The sequence below is a fragment of the Dromaius novaehollandiae genome, chromosome 19 (assembly GCF_036370855.1).
Source record: "Dromaius novaehollandiae isolate bDroNov1 chromosome 19, bDroNov1.hap1, whole genome shotgun sequence".
NCBI classification, from domain to species: Eukaryota; Metazoa; Chordata; class Aves; order Casuariiformes; family Dromaiidae; genus Dromaius; species Dromaius novaehollandiae.
The window spans coordinates 2340834-2360002 of NC_088116.1; the positions used below are offsets into that span (position 1 = coordinate 2340834).

Genomic DNA, 19169 nt, shown 5'->3' on the forward strand with positions numbered 1-19169 from the left:
GAGGGCAATGGCAAATAATCTTGCAAAAAACCTAACTGCTGTAGAATAATAGGCTTTAGTTTTCAAGAGGAGTGTAATGTAAAGTATGGCTTTCAAACTGAGCATATTGATCAGTAAAGCAAATATTAACCATGTAACCCAGTATCACGAGTATACCTAACTTGCCAGGTAGAGATATGCTGCGGTACGATTTGTTATAATTGCTTCTTGGTCTGCTTTAGGCCTTCTCATATCTAGGAAGAAGAATAGCAAGTTTGCTTTAGCCGTTTCTGGCATTCTCACAGCTTTGCTTTTTCTCCCCCTTGTTCTCAGAAGTCTTCCCACCGTGTTCAAATGCAACTCTCACTCTTTCCAAATAAGCGTGCCGGTGCCCGAGATGGGTCTTTTTATGCAAAGATACTAAAATGCTTTATAATGGGGTCATTACTCATTTTCATGTGCGGTGAAGCCAAGGCATCATGGTTTTCCCGAGACCACCTCAGGGAGCCGGGCACAGAGCAGGGAGCAGCTCCCGGCCCGCAGCGTGGGCAGCGCCTGGCCGGTTCTGTGACCTTCGCAGCTTCTCTTGCTGTGTTAGTGAGAACCTGTTCTTCCCAAATCACTGGCAGCCTTCTTAGTACTGTTGGATCCAGTTGGATACTGAAATACATGGATCGTACCTTTGGAGCTTGAAATATAAAGCTAATAGTTGGGGGGCCTTCAATTTTAAACAATGCCTAGCGATTTCATAGTAATGTTATTAATTTGCATGTGCAAAAAAGATTCATAAATATATTAAGGAATTTTTTCCATGGTTTCTCTTCCATGGATGGTCACTGATCCATTAAAAATGTTATTGAGGAAAAGTTTTCTTTAAAATGGTTAAAAATACTCTATTGAATGGTAGCGTGCAGAGTGTGAAAAGGATTATTCAGACTGCTGTTCTGGTGCGTATACACAGTAGTACTTGGACTAGATACCTGGGAAGAAAACCTAACTTGCACTACTTGTAAGATTTTTTTAAGGTATAGAATTTCAAGATTTTTTGTCAGGGATTCTTTGCATATAGCAGGGCAGAGCTGGTAACATGGAGCAGTTCTGTGGGATTGTGAGACCTCATCTTCTTGGGACTCAGGTATTTCCCCGACGTGACACTGCTTCGTGGCTTTTTCTTATTGGAGAGTCACTAGATTTTTTCAGCAATGTGGGTAAGAATGTGAGCAGAGTCCGTTAGTCTTTCATGCCCAGATCTATAGCGTAGGGAGAGAGAGTAAGGATGGCAGTAGTGTTTTCCAGAGGAATAAAAGAGGTGCTCTGATATTAAAGATTAAATGGGCCTCTGCAGAGTATACTTTTTGCCAAGTAGATTTTTGTAAGAGTAGCCCTTTATTTGAAATAAGGGGAGGGAACCGAAACCCCGCGGTGGTTTGGAGAATGAAAGTGGTTAAAGGTGTCAGACTGCATTTTACATTTTTGACTTTTGTTGGAGAGAAACCTAAGTAGCTATTTCTAAAGTGAGAGAAACTGGTAGAGTTATTTATTGTTCAGACAAAATTTGAATATCTTGATAAGACGATGAAAATATGTATAAGTTTGAAAATATTTCTCATAAACATGGGTGGTGGCAGAGCTCATTTTATTTATTTAGATTCACACATAGAGTAAGAAAATTCATAAGCACGTGCCTGAGGATATCCTGATGCAAACTAAGACTGTGTGAATTTTTGCAGAAAGCAAGCTGACGGAAGAAACGTAGGTGCAGGGATTTAAACAAGAAGAGCCACCTGGAAGGGAAGGCTGGGTTGCCTGGCACTGCTGTCCGTAACGCCGTCTGAATTTAAATCACTGCGTTTAGGGCAGACATAGCCCACGACTGCAGCTCACCAAGTGCCTGGAGGAGACAGAGGCGTACATTCATTAATTCCAATGGCTAGTTTTAGGTGAAAAGGGTTTTTGCAGGTGGAAAAAATCTTTTCATCCCCAAAAGCTACAGCAAATGAAGACCGTTTGGTTTTCTTTAGGTAAAGTACAATGTCTCTGAAGAGGAGCCGTTACAGAGGTGGCACGGGCTCGCTGCGGCTATGTACCTCTAGGCAGGGCCACACGTTTTGCTCTCACCTGATTCTCCCGGGAGCATTAGGGAACAAACCTTCCCGCGCCGATGACAGCAAACTCGGGCTGTCGGCTCACCCGCCGCGACACCGCGGTGCTGCGGGCGTTGCGGACCCCCCGTACGCGCCCTGGGAGCCGCGCGCGAGGCCAGGTCGTAACGAATGAATTGCAACAGGGACTTAAAAGATTGTGGGAATAATTTCTGCGGAGCGGGAATGCAGGATCCCTTCAGGAATATTGACACAACATGCAAAATCCCTGGCAGGGCTAATCGAAGCCCTGCGGCTGGCTGTGCTCCCTCGGCGCGGCGCGCTGTGGAGCGTGCAAACGCAGCTGGCCCCGCGCGACCGCCACGCTGCCCGGGAAGCACAGCTCCGTGCGAGCCCGGTGCTGCCTCGCTCGTGACCTCATTCCCGCTAAGCACGTGACATCATCAGCTGGGCTAAACTGTGCAAAGGATTACGCGTTTTGTGAAAACGCTTGTTTTTAGACATTCTGAAATGTCGCTCTTTCTTTTCTTCATAATAACAGCTATGCCATTAAAGCTATTAAATGTGATTTACTCCAAAAAGCGGTAATTGCAGTGTCTCCAAAGCAGACCGGTGAAGTCTCATGTGGGGAGCACAGCAATCGTTCTTTTGTCCCCGACCAGCACAGAGTTTGCCGCCGGGCGCCGTTGCCTCTTCCCTCCCCGGGCAGTTTCTGCACGGGGCTGGGGCCGGAGAGCCGGGACCCCCCGAACCTGCCGGGCTGGCTCCCCAGGGACCTGGAGGCTGAGGGAGTGCGAGCAAGAGAAATCTACTCAAATTGCCTATCTTTATTTGTCTTGCTAATGCAATTAAATATTAATTCAGAAATCTGTGTGTGTGTGTGATTTGTGCTGCCTCATTTTTATCTCACTATGATTTTGGTGCAGAAAGTCTGGTTTCAGCTTTGATTGCTGCGTGCTAACACATGGCGTTGGTGGGAGGGGATGTGGTTAACACGGAATTAAAGCTTACACGAGCTCCCAAATCTGTTTTAATTGCTCTCCTTTCCCGTGAAAACCCTTCCACTCGTGTTGGGCCCCGCGGGCTCCTCCTGCCCCCGGCAGCTGCTCCCCGCCGCCCGCCGTCTGCTTGGCTCCGCGCTGCCGCTGCCGCCTGGCAGGATGCTCGGCACCCGGCGCGGACCGCGGGGAAAGCGCTGCGAGCTGCCAGCGAAAACAAACCCTTGCTCCTGCTGGGGGATAGATAAGTAAAAAGGAGCGCGTATTTTAGGTTGCTGGTTTAGGGAAAACCCCCTTGCTCGGGTCTGGCGCGTGCTGCGCAGAGCGGGGACGGGAGACGGGAGCCGTCGGGGCTGCTCCTGGCCGCGCGGTGCCCTTCGCGGTGCCGCTGCAATGCCGGGGGACCGGCCCCTGCTGCCGCTCTGCCGGGGTTTTAACGCAAGGAAACAGAGTGCGTGAGAAACGCATTGAAAGGTATTTCGAGCGGAATGTTTTAAAATAAAGATAAAGCTTTAGGAACTGTTTGGCCGGCATGCATAATTTTGTGTAAACCTTTGCAAAAGGCGAAGGATTGCGCTAAGCGTGTGGATGTGCAGAAGTTGCACCGACCAGAGACAGGAGCCTCCGCAGCCCCCTGCCCCTCGGCGCGCCTTTACCGCGCCCGGGAGAGACCCCGAGCCGTGCCGGGACCACGCAGGGCGCTGCGGGCAGTGCCGTCCCCTCTCTACACTGCGCAGTGCAAAGCAGAAAAGTGGCAGTTCTCAGTTTCTGCGTGATTTCTGACTTGCCGGTGCAGCAAGAGTCCGACTAAAGTATCAACCACAAAGCGGAAACCTGCTCTTTTTGCTAATGTCACCCGCGCGGCGCGGTGTCCCCGGGTTCGCCTCGCAGCCCGCCAGCCGCTGTCCTGCACCGTGACCGCGGGGCCTTTTGCCATCAGCAGCAGGAACAAGGAGCCGCTTTGTCGGAGGACAAAACCCCCCCGCCGCGCATTGCTGCGGCAGATTAAGCGTGGGCAGAGCAGCCTCGAGCAGTCCTTTAATTAAAACAAAATCCCTCGTGGGCTCTTAACCCCGGAGAGGTCTCGCAGACCTCAGGGAGGTATAAAATGTGTATTTATCGATCGGGTCAGCTGTTGCAGCTCCTTCCACAGAGGCCGGTGGCAGCGTTAACACGTGAGCGGCAGGGCAGCGAGGGCCACTGGCCTGGCCACCGCCGCCACCGGCCACCGGCCACCGGCCGCCTCTCCGGGGCCGGTTTGCAGAGCCCCTCCAGTTCCCTTCCCGCGGGAGCGCGAGGGCGTAGCCGAAGCATCCGCAGGTCTGGATTGAAGCAGAGCTGGCGAATGATGCTGTAACTTCCGCAACATAAATGTCACAGTAAAATAGTGTAAATTTGGGTGACTCTATCTTTTTTACTCTTTTTTCTCTCCTTCACTCAGGCCAGGAACTGCGATAGCTTAAATAAACCTCTGCAGAAGGGGCACTGACCTACGTGGTTGCACGCGGCGGAGACCTGGTCTCCTGCTTTGGGAGCTTCCCGTATTTATGCTGTGCCGGGGGGGAGTTTAAGCCACCCACGATGCCGGTAGAGCAGGGGAGAGTTTCCCCTCCGAGCCCTCGGCCCCGGCTCCTCGTTTTGGGGCAGATTTTTGTCACACACTGGCTTTTGCAATTGCTCTTTTGCTCGCCACCAGGGACGGAGGAGCTGTGCCATGTCCCGTGTCCCCCAGCCCGCTCCTCGTGCCGATGGGGACGGAGGAGCCGAGGGCCGCAGGTCCAGCAGGTCCGGCAGGTCCGGCAGGTCCGGGATTCAGGAGGGAACATGCAGTTTTGTGCCTGCGGATAAAGAGGCGTTTCAGAGGCTCAGCAGAGCTCGCGGAGCCTATTTAGGTCACTTGGGCGGACTCTGTCCCCTCTGACGGAGACGGATGAGGGAGCAGCATGGGCAGCTCGGCAGCTGGATGTGACCAGCCGGCACGGCGGGGCCAGGGCAGGCAGGGACAACCAGGACATCTGGGACACCCAGGACAGCCAGGACACCTGGGACAGCCGGGACAACCAGGACAACCAGGACAGTCAGGACAACCAGGACATCTGGGACAGCCAGGACAACCAGGGACAGCCGGGACAACCGGAACAACCGGGACAGCTGGGACAACCGGGACAGCCAGGACAGCCAGGACAGCCAGGGCAAACAGGGACAGCGCTGCCGAGCAGGGCGATGCCGGAGTCTGCCGAGGAGCAGGTCCCAGGCGCCCATCCTGCGCCGGGCACGGACTCGGGGTTTGCTGTGCTCACGCCCGCCCTGGTCATTCCCGCACGAGCACCCGCGGGGTTCGTGCACGAGCACCCGGTTAATGCACACACGGGCGCCGGGCAGTGCCTGAGCACCCCGTCGCCGCACACGTGAACGCCCAGCCAGCGCACTCACGAGTGGCTGGGAAGACCCCGCGTGAGCTCCCGGGGACGTGCACACGCACGGGTGCCCCGGGCTCGCACGTGGGTGCACGGTCAGTGGGTGCACGAGAGCCCCGTCACGCCGCACGCGAGCACCCGGCCGGCTCGGCCCCGGCTGCCCGGCGGCTCCCTGCACGGTGCCCAGCCGGCGCGGGCACGGCTGCCCGGGTGAGCTGTGTGCCACAGGCTGGGCCTGGGAGAGGGGGAGGAGAGGCGTTCGCTCGAGTGTTTGATTATTTATATTTCCTTTTTTCTCAATACCCAAACAGGTGATTAGAAAGTTGTTTTAATGGGCAATAAATTAAAAAAAAACCTCCGCAGGCTGAGGCTGGTTTGCTACGCGAGTCCAGTTTCAGGAGCCAAAGAGGCCGGTGCGCTCCAGAGCGTGCGGGTTTGCAGACTTCTCCTTTGCTTTTCTCTGTCCCCCTAAACCCCCCTTTCACCCCGGGGGAGACCAGGCTGCGGGGAGCCGCAGCTCTCCCGTATCCCAGACTCCCGGCACAGGCGCTCCGGCGGGAGCTGCAGCTCCCCGCGGCTTCACCCCTCGCCCCGGTGCCGCTGGTGGGAGCGCGGCGGCTGTGCTCCCGCGCCGACACGGCCCTGCCCGGCTTCCCGCGCCGGCGGAGACAGCGGCTCTTATTTACGGCTGCTGCGCGAAGCGCACGCCGCAAGCCGCTTGCAAAGGCTCGCGGGGAGCGGTGCCCTGGCTGCAGGCTGACGCTCGGCGTTAAGGGGTTTGTGCCGCGCGGCGGGTGGGCTGGCCGGGCGCCTCGGGGCAGGGCGAGATCCCGGCGTGGCCGGCTGCGGGGTGCTGCTCCGGGTGGGAAGCGCATCCGGGGGCCGGGCGCGGGGATGCTGGCAGGAGGCTTCCCGACACGTCTGGGCCGGGATTTAGGATCCCTGCAGCGAAGAGGAAGGCAGGAAGCGAGAATGCGTTATTGCCCCAAACTGGTGAACACCGAACCTTGAGACCTGGAGACAGAAACTGATGCTGATGGACTGACTGCTCGCGGCCATCAGCCCCTCGGCGTGAGCTGGGGCAGCCTCCTCTGGGAAGTTCGGAGGGCTTTTTCTTTTTCTTGGTTTTTGCATGCGGTTTATTCAGGTTCTATAACGGGGATTGGAGGGAGATAATAACACACATTAGCCCAGGTGCTGAAAACTGCATTGCAAACAAGATCAATCGCAGCAGCCCAGGACTGACGGCGAACCTGGCTTAATGCAGTTTGCAAAACGCTTGCCAAAACGGTTGACTCCCGGTAGAAAACACGGCTCTCCCCAAAGGCAGGCAGCAGCCCCAGGTGGATTGGGCCGGGCCGGGCTGGGCACGGTGCAGGAGCCGGGAGGGCTCCGCAGCGCAGGGCTGCAGCGGCTGCAGGGCCGGATCCGGACCCGGCACGCCTTTGCCAATGCGAAAGTGAACGGGACCGCCGGGGCTGCTCGCTCGCCAGGAAAAACAACGTATTTTGCAAGGGGCCAGACCCTGCAAGCCTTTCCCCTCCGTGAAAGCTGCACGGGGGTTAAATTCCCCGGGCACGTCTCTCCCCAGCACTTGTACTCTGCTCTGCAGCTCGGCTCGGAGACGGACACGAAAGCATCCGCCCGCCCCGGCGAGCTGCAGCCCCGGCAGCGAGCGGCAGCGCTCTAAATAACCGGGCCGGCGCCGCGCGGGAGCCTGGCACGAGCTGGCCAGGGCGGCCGGAGCCCCGGAGCCTCCGGGGCGGCCGCGTCGCCTCCACCACCGCGGTGCCCGCGGGGCTCAGCCCAGCGCCGCGCTCCCTCCTGCACTGCCAGGAGCGTTGGAGCCCATCAATTATTCACCATAGCAATGCGGAGGGACGGCGGTAATGAGCCTTGGGCCGGAGGCCGCGATTTGATGGTCTTAGCCCTGCCCTGCTGCCGCCGAAGCAGCCCTCGGCTCTGGCCACGCATCTATTTACAGCCGCTTCGGTCCCCTTCGGTTGCCACCCGCCAGGGACGCCTGCGCCCCGCAGCTCCCGCGCCGGCAGTGCCGGGGTGGCACAGGCGACCCGCTGCCCGTCCCCTCGGATCTACCCCGGCTCTGGGCATCTCTGATTATCCCTTTCTCGGGGCCGGCTCACAAGTCAGCCCGGGAGCAGATGCAGCCAGCGGGGCTCCTGCAAACCCCGTGCTGTCCGGCTGACAGCCCCGGGCCCCGCTCGCTTTGCTGCTGCTCTCCGGCCTCTGCTCGGGCTGCACGGGGAGCGCAGAAGGCCCCTGTTGCACACAGTGAATTTTCATCTTGTTTAGCCCGATCTTTCCCCATTTCTGGACCCATGCAGATGAGAAAATCCTTTGTTTGCAGTTTTGCAGGGTGCAGCTTTGCGGGGTGCAGCTTTGCAGGGTGCAGCTTTGCGGGGTGCAGCTTTGACTGGTATCCCGGCGGCTGGCGCAGCCCGCCCCAGGGAACACCCGCTGCGCTGGCGAGGGGAACGGTCCGTCCCCGGGCTGCCGGCTCGCTCGGCGAGAGCACGACCTGCGGGGCGACCTCCAGCCCGTCCCCCGGCTGCCGCTACCAGCCGCGTCTTCTCCCAGCAATCCAATTAGATAGATTTCAGGACCCTGAACGGTCTCCCTGGTCATCGAGGCCACGCGTGCAATTAAATCTGGCCTCGTTAAGCGCTGGCTTAGCTGGGGAAGCACCTGCTCCTGGCTTGCGGCACCACGCCCCGGGCACAGCGGCATGGGGCTGGTGGGGACGGCCCTCGCCCCGGCGCCCATGCGGTTTCACTGGGCTTTTCTGACCACGTTAAACCCCACCGACGGGCGCCTGGGCAGCGGAGACGGGGCACGGGCGTGAATCCCTTCGTCTTTTCCCATGGTTCGCGGCCTCCACGCCGTGACACCAGCGGCTTCGGGGCCGTGGTCAGCCCCGCAACCCGCCCCCGGGACCGGGGACCGCGGAGCCGCTAACGCTGAGCTTCGCCACCGCTTCACGCTGGCGAAAGCAGTAACACAAAACTGGGATATCGCAGCGCTGAATCAGGCCTTTCCCCGGCCTCAGGGATAAACAGAGAGGTTTTATTCTCCCCTTTGTCCTTAACTCGGCTTTCACGTACACGTGAAACACTAGGAGCCCGGCGTGACGCAGTCCTCCCGCCCTCCGCACGCTGCTCTGTCCTGCGACCAGAGACGATACCCGCACCTTTTCTGGGGAAATAGGGAGCAAACAGACCTTTCTGCTATGAGACGTGAGATACCACCACTATCCTCAGCCAAGCAGCCGGTGTCACCTCCGCCTGTCTGCCCAGGCCACCCGCATGGCCAAAGGGACCTCCCGTCCCGGCTTCCTCCCCTGTCCCTCACCTCCAAAATGTCCCAGGTTTCCTGCGCTGCAGCTGATTTAAGCACTGCGCGCTGGAGACAGGCTCTCGAGGCGAATGCATGATGAAGCTGCCCGAAAGGCCACGTGTCACCTCCGGGAACCGGCGCGGCACGGGCCCGCGTGTCGGCCGGGGCGACCCCCAGGTTGGGAGCAGCTCAGCTGTCCCACGCGAAGCAGGGCTGGACCTGGTGGGGCTCAGCGGAGGAGCCCCAGGGACAAGCTGCAGCTCCAGCGAGTGTTTTGGTGAAAGATGCTCTTCCTTCCCACCCGTGTTCAGCATCCCCAAGCTCTGCGCCCGGTCCGAAAGCAGGAAAAACTTGGGAAATGAGAGACCCGCCCTGTCCCGGCGGTGGGCAAGCTATGGGGCCCGGTGGGGCCGGGACAGGGGACGCTGGAGGCTGGGGGGAGCCCTCTCGGGTGCGTGGTGGCGGCTCTGCAACTGCTTTTATCTCGGAGACGCGTTCCCCGGTGTCGTGTCACGAGGTGGAGGAGTTGTATGACCAAGCTCCCGAGAGCTGGTTTTCCTCCTGATGGGGCCCCTGACCTCCTCGGTGGCCTTTCACAGGTCACCCGCTCCTTCTGCTGCCTTCGTTTGCTCAGCTGTGAATACGAGAAGCTGCAATAACGCTAGTAACCTCAGGAGGGTATTGCGAGGCGCAATTAATCAGCGCCCATAATGCACTTGAAGAGCTCAGGTGGAAGACACAGCAGAAGCGCAAAGTTACCATTAATCAACGCTGACAGAACTGGTTTTTTACTCTCAAGCTGAGCTGTTTTGCAGGAATCCTTCGCACATGGCAGTCCCTGGCCCGCAAACAGCTCCCTGGACTCGGGAAGGTCTCACGTGATGGCAGGAGTCTGCTGGCACCGACCCAGCGCCAGACCCGGAGTCGGGCACGGCAGAGCTGCCGGAGCGCAGCCACGGCCGCGCCGCAGCGAGTCCCACGGGTGCCACGAAGGTGCCCCGGGATCCTTTACAGAGCCGGGGATGTAATCCCAATCCCGCGGAGGCCCCCTCTGCCTTGCCGGCTGCCCTATTATTAGTGCCTGGCAGAGCTGCCGTGCTCTCCCCGGGGCTCCCGCCACCTCCAGCAGCCCGGGGGGGCGCGGGGGAGCCCTGGGCTGAGCCTTGCAGGCCTGCTCCCCCCCCCATCCTGCCCTCCTGCCCAGGAGGATCCCCAGCCGGGAAAGCAGGGCCCCCCCATGAAGCAAGCCCCCCCCCAAGGGGCAGCGGGGACCTCCAAGGGACCAGGGGCACCAGGGAAGCAGAAACCCCCCCGCAGGCAGCAAGGCCCCTCACAGGGGATCAGGGTCCCCCAAATCAGTGGGGGCCCCCCAGGAGATCAGGGATGCGGGCCCCCCCCCCGGCAGAGGGCTCCCAAGGCAATGTCCCCCAGAGGGATGAGACCCCTCCAGGGATCAGACCCCCCCCACGAGGTATCAGGGCCCCGAGGCAGCACCTCCAGGGGGACCAGGGCCCCCCCAGGGGATGAGGCCCCCCCAGGTGTTCAGCCCCCCCCCAAGACAGTGCTCCCCAGGGGATCAGCCCCCCCCCCCCAAAGGGATCAGGGCTCCCAAGGCAATGTCCCCCAGAGGGATCAGACCCCCCCGGGGATCAGACCCCCCCCACGAGGGATCAGGGCCCCGAGGCAGCACCTCCAGGGGGACCAGGGCCCCCCCAGGGGATGAGGCCCTCCCACGTGTTCAGCCCCCCCCCAAGACAGTGCTCCCCAGGGGATCACGGCCCCCCCCCCCAAAGGGATCAGGCCCCCTCGGGCAATGTCCCCCGAGGGATCAGGCCCCCCGGGGATCGGCCCCCCCCGGCAGTGCCCCCAGGGGACGAGGCCCCCCGGGACCAGGCCCCAGGCAGTGCCCCCCCCCGGCGCGGCCCCTCAGGGCAGCGGGGGCCCCCGCCCCCCCGGCACCGCCCCGCCCCCGCCCCGCGCCGCCCCGCCCCGCGCCGCCGCGCGGCATTGTGGGATGAAACAGGATGTAGGCAGAGCAGCGCGGGCGGACGGGCCGGGGCGGCGGGCAGCGCCGCGGAGCAGCCAATGGGAGCGCGGCGGGCGGCGCGGCGCAGCCAATGGGAGCGCGGCGGGCCGCGCGCCGCAGCGGGCGGGGCGGTATTTGAGCGCGGCGCGGCGGCGGGGCGCAGAGCCCTCGGCGCGGCGCACGGAGCGGAGCGGGCTGAGGCGAGCGGCGCGGAGCAGCGCGCGGGTCCGGGCCTCCTCCTCCTCCGCCCTCCTCTTCCTCCTCGGTGCCGTGCCTCGCCCTCCCGGGGTGGCCCTGTCACTGTGAAGGTGAGCGGCGGCCGCGGGGCTCCGCGCCGCGCCTGGCGCCGGCCGCTCCGTGCCTGAGGCGGCGGCGGGGCCGCCCCGGGCGGGGGGTGGGGTGGGGGGGGGATGTCAGGGCTGCGGGCGGCTCCGCCCCGCGCTGCGGGCCTCGCCCCGCTCCGGCGGCCCCGCTCCGGGCAAGGTCACTGCCTCCCCGGGCGCCCCCGGAGCTTCCCTGGTGAAGGTCATGCGTTCCCCCGGCCTGCACATGCGCCTGGCTCCGGGCAGCGTCTTCGGGGCCTCCTGCCCTGCTGAGGCAGGGAGCGAGCGCTGGGCTCCTGCCTCACCCTGCTCCTGCCGGGGGAAGGGCTGGGTGCTGGGCCGTGCCTCCCCCCTTCCCAAGGTGCCCCCCCTGCTCTGGTTGGGATGGGGTGGGTGTTGGGCTGTGCCCCCCCCTCCCCAAGGTGCCCCTGTCTGCCCTAGTTGGGGATGAGGTGGGTGCTGGGCAGTGCCTCCCTCCCTTTCCAAGGCCCCCTGGTTGGGGAAGGGGTGGGTGCTGGGCTGTGCCTCACACCCACGGGCTCATCCTGCCCTGGGGGTGGTGCAAGGGCTGTGCCCTTCTTTTTCTCCCTCTTAAGGCCCCCATCCTGCCCTGAGCTGGGTGAAGGAGTGCTTGCTGGGGCTGTACCCCCCCACCTCATCCTGCCCTGAAGGGGAGGGCTGGGTGCTGGAGCTGTGCTTTTGCTGCTCTGGAGTGGGTGTTGGGGCTCTGCCTTTTCCCTGTACAGGGCTGGGCTTGGGTGGCAGGACCCTGAGGGCCGACCATGGTTTGTGGTTTGGGGGTGAGGTGTGTACACGGCGGTGTTGGGCCTTGCAGGGGGAGTGCCTCTGACCGTGTCGGGGCTGAGTCAGGGCTGCTGTGGCCCCTTTCTGTGCTCTGCGGGTCAGCGTAAAGGGTGGTGCGCAGGGGCTGCTCCCTGAGCCACGGCAGGCGCAGGGACCCTCCCTCCAGCCACTGCCGCCAGCCCCTGTCATGGCCAGCCTGCGAAGGCTGCTGTGCCCCGAAGCAGTGCTGTGCTGGGGAGGGCAGGCTGGCCAGCACTTGCAGCTCTAGCAAGGGATAATCGTCTTTCTCTTATGATACTGTTGGGGCTTGGTGGCGTGGGCCTGCACTGAAGTGCTCCTGGCCTAAGCAACAAAGAAGGCAAATGCTTTCTGCCAGTTACCTGATGACTGGTTATGTAATGGTAGATGCCCTCTGAACTCAGTATATAGCAGGGGCATGTAAAGGCCTGATGTGCTTGAGTCCTCAAACACACCCTTTTCTCTTCCTAAAGAGGCTTTCCTAAAAAAAGGCCCTAAAGTGAATTTCTGCTGCTTTCCTTTTCTTGTGTGCTGGACCCCCAGAAGGCCCTTTCCAAAGGCGGCCAGTCTTCTGCGTAGTGAATCCAAACCCAGAGGCAGTTGATTTGGCTTTTCTTAACTATGTTTTTGCCCTGTCAGAGTTGTTTCTGGGCCATAGGCTAAAATCCACCAGCTTAAATCACAGCACAGAAGGAAACAAGCTGGCTAGAATTGTTTTTCTCAGAGCTGTGACAGAGGCATGTGCTCTCTATTGGCATTTGAACTAAGTTTCTGTCACTGCTCCTGATGTTATTAGTGTATGCTAATAGCAGTGTTCTATTAAACATTGTATCTAAAATGTATAAATTAAGGTTGCAATCGAAGTCTTCAACTGCAGGCAGAGTAAAGAATTGAAGTATTGTAATCATAGGGTTGCAATTATGTAACTGGATTCTTTCTCTCTGGTTAGCAGGCTCATTTAATTGCTGTAACAAAGCTACTCCTTCAGTTTTTTGGGACTGTTCCAGGAAGCAATCATTGCAGCAGATTTTCTCCACTCCCCAGTGGAGCTAAAAATGTGTAGTTTCACTACTTCAAAACATCCTTGGTAGTATAACTCAAGACTTGCAGCACTGTAGCAGAGTTTACTAAACTCGATGGTGCTCTGCAAGCTTAATTGGAGGCACTCTTTGCCATTAAGAAGCTTAGTCTCACAGTTTTAATGTGCTCGAGCAAGCACTGCTGCCAAGGTGACCAGCCGTGGTCCTCCTCAGCACAGGCCTTCACCTGCTTAGTCCTCTGGATAACACGTGCCTTGCTGGCTGGGCCCTGCGTGTGGTTTGGGAGCAGTGAGCCTGGTGTCCTGAGTGGGCGTTGGAATTGCACTGGCCAGCAGTAGGACTGCACAGGGCTGCTTTGCTAGTGCATGCATTTGGGACCTCGTCTTGAAGAAAGACAGCAGGGCTGGAATTGAGGAGGGGGAACCCATTTTCTGTGGCAATATGAACTGCCTAGGAAACTTCACAATGCTGAATGCCTCCCAGAAAAGAGCATGGAAGATCTACATGTAAACAGCTCCACACTGACTAGTACAAAATGCCTTAACCCCCTTCACCCTGTAGGGTAGTTAAATGCTTAGCTCAAATATGCCATTTTCTGGTTTCTTAAAGGATGTGTAGTACTGGCATGCTGCTTTCCAGGACCTGTGCTGTGGCTCATGTGCAGAGGGAGGAAAACTGGAGGCCATTTCCCAGGGCCCTGGCTGTGCCAGCTCTGCAGTGGGACTTGCTTCCCCTTGCCTGTGTTCCTAGGCTGCAGCACCGCGTTAACCTCTTCCTGGCTTCTCAGTCCTGCTTTGTTCCACGTGAACAGCTGAGGTCTAGATGTCAGTGGCAAACCAGTGGTGAGGCGAGGGAATGACAGGCTGCATGTGGAGGAGCTCTCCTTCTAGGCAGAACTAGCACCAGTAACTGCAGCTCTTAGCATGGGGTGAAATAAAACCACTGCTGCTGTCTGATGCGCTTCCTGAGCCTTGGTTTTGGAGACGGGCACTCTGGGTCTCCTTGCAGGGCTCTGAACAGTGAGGTGGGTGCACCTGGAAGGCAAACTTGGCTCTAGCTTATTGATGTACAGGAGGGCTGTGTCTCTGTGGATCTTGTCTCCTCCCACACAGTGAGCTTTTTCTGTGTGCATTTAATGCAGGTGATGTTGGGCTGTCTCTGGTCTAACCTCCAGACTGCTGATGCTGCCCTGTTCCAGCTGTAAGGAGAATCCTCATCTGGGACTACTGTAGGCTACCCTGATAACCTCATTTGGGGTGCAGCAGGGGCTTTGTAGTATTAGCTTGTGACACAGGCTGCCATAGAAAGGACAACCTCTGATGTGCTGGAGGACTCTCCTCTCTTGGGAAGGGATTAAAGGAATCTATGTTCTGCCTTAGGTTCACGATGTCTGACAGAAAGGCTGTGATCAAGAATGCGGACATGTCCGAGGACATGCAGCAGGATGCTGTAGACTGCGCTACACAGGCGATGGAGAAGTACAACATAGAAAAGGACATTGCAGCATATATAAAGAAGGTAACTAAGGGGAAAGGGGGCTGCTCTGGCTGAGACCTACTGAAACACTTTTGTGTGCCTGTCATGGGTCTGAATGTCTGTCTGAGACTTCATACTTCCCTGTTTGGAGGGACAAAATGCTTTCTTTGCTGCTTTACTACTATTCCCAAGAGTGTGGGGTGACTTCTGCAAGGTCAGAGGAAAGCTATGGCAGAGTGAGGCCTGGTCTGCTGCTCTGGCAGGCTCTGAGTGCCTGGCATGATTGCTGTCCCTCTGGATTTGCCAGCCTAGAAAGAGCTGGCTGCAGTTGCTTGTTAGGACTTGCTCCACAGATGTTGCTGCTTAAAACTGCACTTGCAGTGACAGTGCAGGGGTGGGATTACTCTGAAGTTTCACTCAGAAGCGGGTGTGCTGCCTAGCCTGGGCTAAATGCAGCTGTGCATGTGTAGTTCTGTTCTGCCCTGTTTCTGGCACTGTGGGGGGTGGGTACGGAGGAGGATGGGGTCTTGTGTTAGCCAGCAGGATTGTGGGAAGATGCTGCTTTAAAAGCAGTGCAAGCAGTTGTCCTGACTCAAAGAAGTGCCTGTTTACAGGAGGCCACCAGTTTCTGTCACATGCTTGACAGTGTCTGGGGAGTTGTTGGTTCCCTCTGTGTAGCCACTTCTCCCTGTGGTCAGGCAAAGTGCTTTTGAAAGAGGAAAATGAAAACCCAGGTCATGCAGTCCTGGCACCTGGGCTAGCTTTTGGGTCTTGCTTGTAATCTAAGCTTGAATGTAAAGGATTCAAAGGTGTCTTATAACTTCCCAGATCACTTTGATCTGATGAAGCAAGACTTATCTCAGTGCTTGGGGCAATGCAGCCTATAGAGTGAGTGAATGCAGCAAAAGACTTCCAAAAAAGTTTGGCTTTACTTTCTAAGTGTGTGTTGGGAGGAGGGAAGCAATAATTTGATGTACCTTCATGCCCTGGCAAGAAAGCTTTTTCTTCAAAGGTTACCTGCAAAGAGCTTAAACTGTCTTGCTGTTTTCTGAGGACTAACATTTGCTTTAATCTTCAATGTTGAGTCTGTTCTGGCTCTGTCTCAGGGGTGGGAAGGGTATTCTTGGGAGATGTGTATCAATTAGAGGGAGGAAAATGGTCTTAACCCTTTTCTTCTCCCTGCCAAAAAAGAAAAGACTAAGCCAGCATTCAGCTTGCTCACCTCTGACCTCTCTTAGCTCTTCACATGCTGTCTGGCCTATGAATTTGTCTGCTTGTTCTTGCTGCAGATTGTTTCTCTGTGAAGAAGAGTCCTAAACAGTAGAAGCCAGACTACTTCCTTTTTTAGGTGACCTTTAAGCTCAAATGCCTTGCTAGAGCATACATGCCAAATCTTATTTTTTGTGAGTGGGCTTGGAATGGGAGAGAAATGTTCCCTTAAGCTAGCCTACGTGCGTGGCTTGAATAGCACTTCACCAAGGAGAGCTCTTAAATCCGCTCTTTCTGCCTGGGGCTGGTGTGTGTGCGCAGTCTGAAGAGATGATTTGCTTGTAGTGGCTCATTCAAACAATCCAGTGCAGAGGTCTAGCTTGTCCTGCTCAGTACCTCCCTTAGTACAATAGTGTCTTGCAATGGGGAATCTAAAGACGCTGCAGGTGGGAGGAGAAGCATTAGTGTATGAACAGAACCAGCTAAGAATCTGTGCTTAAAACTATTTTCATGTGGGCTTTCTTGGCCTTAACGCCTCTATTCTCTGTTTCTTCAGGAATTTGACAAGAAATACAACCCAACTTGGCACTGCATTGTTGGCAGAAACTTTGGCAGCTATGTAACACACGAGACAAAGCACTTCATCTATTTTTACTTGGGTCAGGTTGCAATTCTTCTCTTCAAGTCTGGATAGGAAGTAGGAGCAAGTGAAATTTGGACTGTAATGCACTGATGGCTGAAGCCACGACTCCCTTTAACATGGCTATGCCGCTGCATGGACTGTATACTATATTTAATGTGTATATGTTGCAGTAAAAATCTACTTCTGTTTAGTTGCCTGGGAAGAAGGCGGCATTTTTTTGTTACTGCTTTTTTGGTTGTATTGCACTAGGAAAACCTGTAAATGCTTAAACAATGGCCTTTACGTGGGAAGAAATAAAACTATTCCACAACAGCTCCCTCAGTGGTAATTCCTTCTTTGAGGCTGGGAAAACTTCTTTGGGCAAGCCAAAAAAAGACCCTGACTTCCTTATTGAGTTTTATTAGACTGTTACTCTTGAAACGAGGAGAAATGCCAGTGTGAGCCTTTGTACCCACCCTGCAGACTGTAGAGAGCTGGCTCTCCCAGTAACCTCAGTGCAGGTACGTAGACCTTCCCTGAAAGTTGGTAGGGTGGCTCTTGTTAATGGGATTCTCATCCAAAAGCTGAATTCCACCTCGGACTGCGATAAGCAGACTTGCAGCTGGCACCCTCAGTGTTCTTTTTTCAGTGCCCATCACTGTATTTTTTGCTCTACTGAAACATACTGAGCTAGACTTGTAAGCAACTCAGCCTGGTCTAGGAGACTTCAACAGACATCCCTCCCGAGTTGCTGGTGTGGAGCAGAAAGCAGCATGCTGTGGCTGAAGTCTTTAGACCTTGCTGCTAAAATCTGAGGCTGGCTGTGTGGCCCATCCCCCAAATGGAGTAGGCTATCAAATTGGTGACTACTGACAACAGCTTTATTTGGTGTATTCTTAGCCAGTTGTCTCAACACTGCCTTAACTTGATGCTCTCCTTAAAGCAAGCTAGTCATGTGGAAGACTTGTAAGTGGCCACTGTCTCCTTTTTTATTTTCTGTAGCTGATAAGCTATTTCTGGAGGACTGTCCTCCATGTTCTGATATCTGCTTTTGTTCTTAAAGCACAGTACCAAGAAGTTAAATTTACATGTGATGTTTGTGTGAAGGAAACTCATGTGACATCTGCTTCAAAGGCAGAGAATGTCTTGGTCTCCAATAGGTTCAGCAGTGATGTTGTCTTAGTATGTACTGATTCTTGGATTAAACTGCAGGAAGTTTTTTATTTTATCTGGGTGGGAGAAATCCTTCTGAAGGACAAACAAATGCTGTGTGATGGCTAAGTAAATGTCTGGTGCTTGCAGTAAAGTCTATTTATTGGTTTGTTAACCAATACATAGACAATCATTTGGCTGGTGAGCCTGACTCACGTCTCTGGGATGAACTTGGGGTGGTGTTGGTAACAAGCCATTGCTTTTAATCACTGCTAGGGGGAAGGGGCAGAGTGAGGGGAGCTATTCATTGTGAAATGACTTGATGACCCAGGTTGACTACTTCCTGAAGTAAAAGTCCTTCTTGTCTCTGTGCAAAATCCAAAGTATGCCTAATTTTGTAATATTGATAGAATCATGTTGTATCTAGAAAGAATGTAGCTGTCATAACTTCATGTCGATGGAAATGTCTGCACTGGGGGTCATGTGCCTTGGACTGTCTGGGGCACCCTTGTGGTCTTGTCTATTCAGAACTCCACTCTTGATCTGAAAGGAGAATGTGTTTTGGGTTTGTTTTGTTTTGTTTTTTTTTTTTTCAAGCATGAGTCTAGTGTGAACCTGTTCACAGTCTGTTGTGGAGCAAGATATGTTCCCTTCATAACTGCAATGGCTCAAATACCATTTATTTTTTTCAAACATTAAAGGTGAATTGACACATTTCAACAGCCTCTAGTTTCTTCATTGCTAACTGTCCAAAGCAAAAAAAAAAAAAAGATCACATTTGTCCAGAGTAAGTGAGCTGCAAGTTCTCTGGCCTGGAAGATGCTGATGATCCAAAGGAGGCAGGTTCATAGAGGGGAGAAACTCGGCCTGAACAGCATGTGTCCCATCTGTGCTGGTGCTGACCTCCAGCTTGGCTCAAACACCAAACCAGAAGGAATGATCCTGGGGTGAGTTATCCTACTGCAGCCCTAATGGGATGCTTTTGTGCCAAGTAACCTAGATATGAAAGCATTAGGGCTAGCCTCTGAGTCACTTCAGAAAAAACCCTTGGTATAGCAGCTAAGGTCCTGGCTCCTCTACGTGCTCGAAGGTGTCCTTCCCGCTTTGCGGGAAAGTAGATTGCCCCTTCATGCTTCCTCTCTGAGCCTGGTTTAAAAAGAGATCTGAAACAGTTCCTAGTTGCCTGGAGCTCCTATCTTTACCCCCCTGCTGCACACCCCTCTCCTAGGAGAGGTGGGCTTGTCCTTAAACCAACCTGCTTGGGTCTGTAGCTTGCTCTTGACACAACTTTACTGAGAGTTTGTAGCTCCCTTGGTATTTTGGAAAAGCTGCTGTGGACTCTTTAACTGTGGTAGTGCAATAACCATGCTGCAGGACAGCAACATCTCAGCATGGGAAATAAGGGGGAACAGCTGTAGACAAAAGCATGAGAACATCAAGTGGCTATAAAATGAGCTGACTCCCAAATTAGTAGTACTGTGGTTTTGTTACATGCAGCCCATCTAACTTGCACCCTACAATGTCAAAAAGCAGAGGTGGTTTCTACTTTGGGAGGAGCTGGGAGCAGCAGTCCTCCTCCACTCCCTGAGCAGTCCCAGCAAACCTTTTGGCTGGAAGTGTAGCTGCATGGCTTAAGATATAGCCATGGT

The 19169-nt window shown here is 55.9% G+C and overlaps 1 protein-coding gene across 2 annotated transcripts; it reads left to right on the forward strand.

Annotated features, from left to right (window-relative positions):
* Positions 1 to 11016: 11016 nt before the first annotated feature.
* On the forward strand, positions 11017 to 18240 carry DYNLL2 (dynein light chain LC8-type 2). Of its 2 annotated transcripts, XM_064523094.1 has the most exons (3): positions 11017 to 11184; positions 14441 to 14579; positions 16303 to 18240. In XM_064523094.1, the coding sequence occupies exons 2-3, from the start codon at positions 14448 to 14450 to the stop codon at positions 16438 to 16440; spliced, it is 270 nt and encodes an 89-aa protein (XP_064379164.1). In that variant the 5' UTR covers positions 11017 to 11184; positions 14441 to 14447; the 3' UTR covers positions 16441 to 18240. The 2 variants fall into 2 exon arrangements, with proteins under 2 accessions (XP_064379164.1, XP_025963236.1); XM_026107451.2 differs by lacking the exon at positions 11017 to 11184 and having other exon boundaries at positions 14412 to 14579.
* Positions 18241 to 19169: the final 929 nt, after the last annotated feature.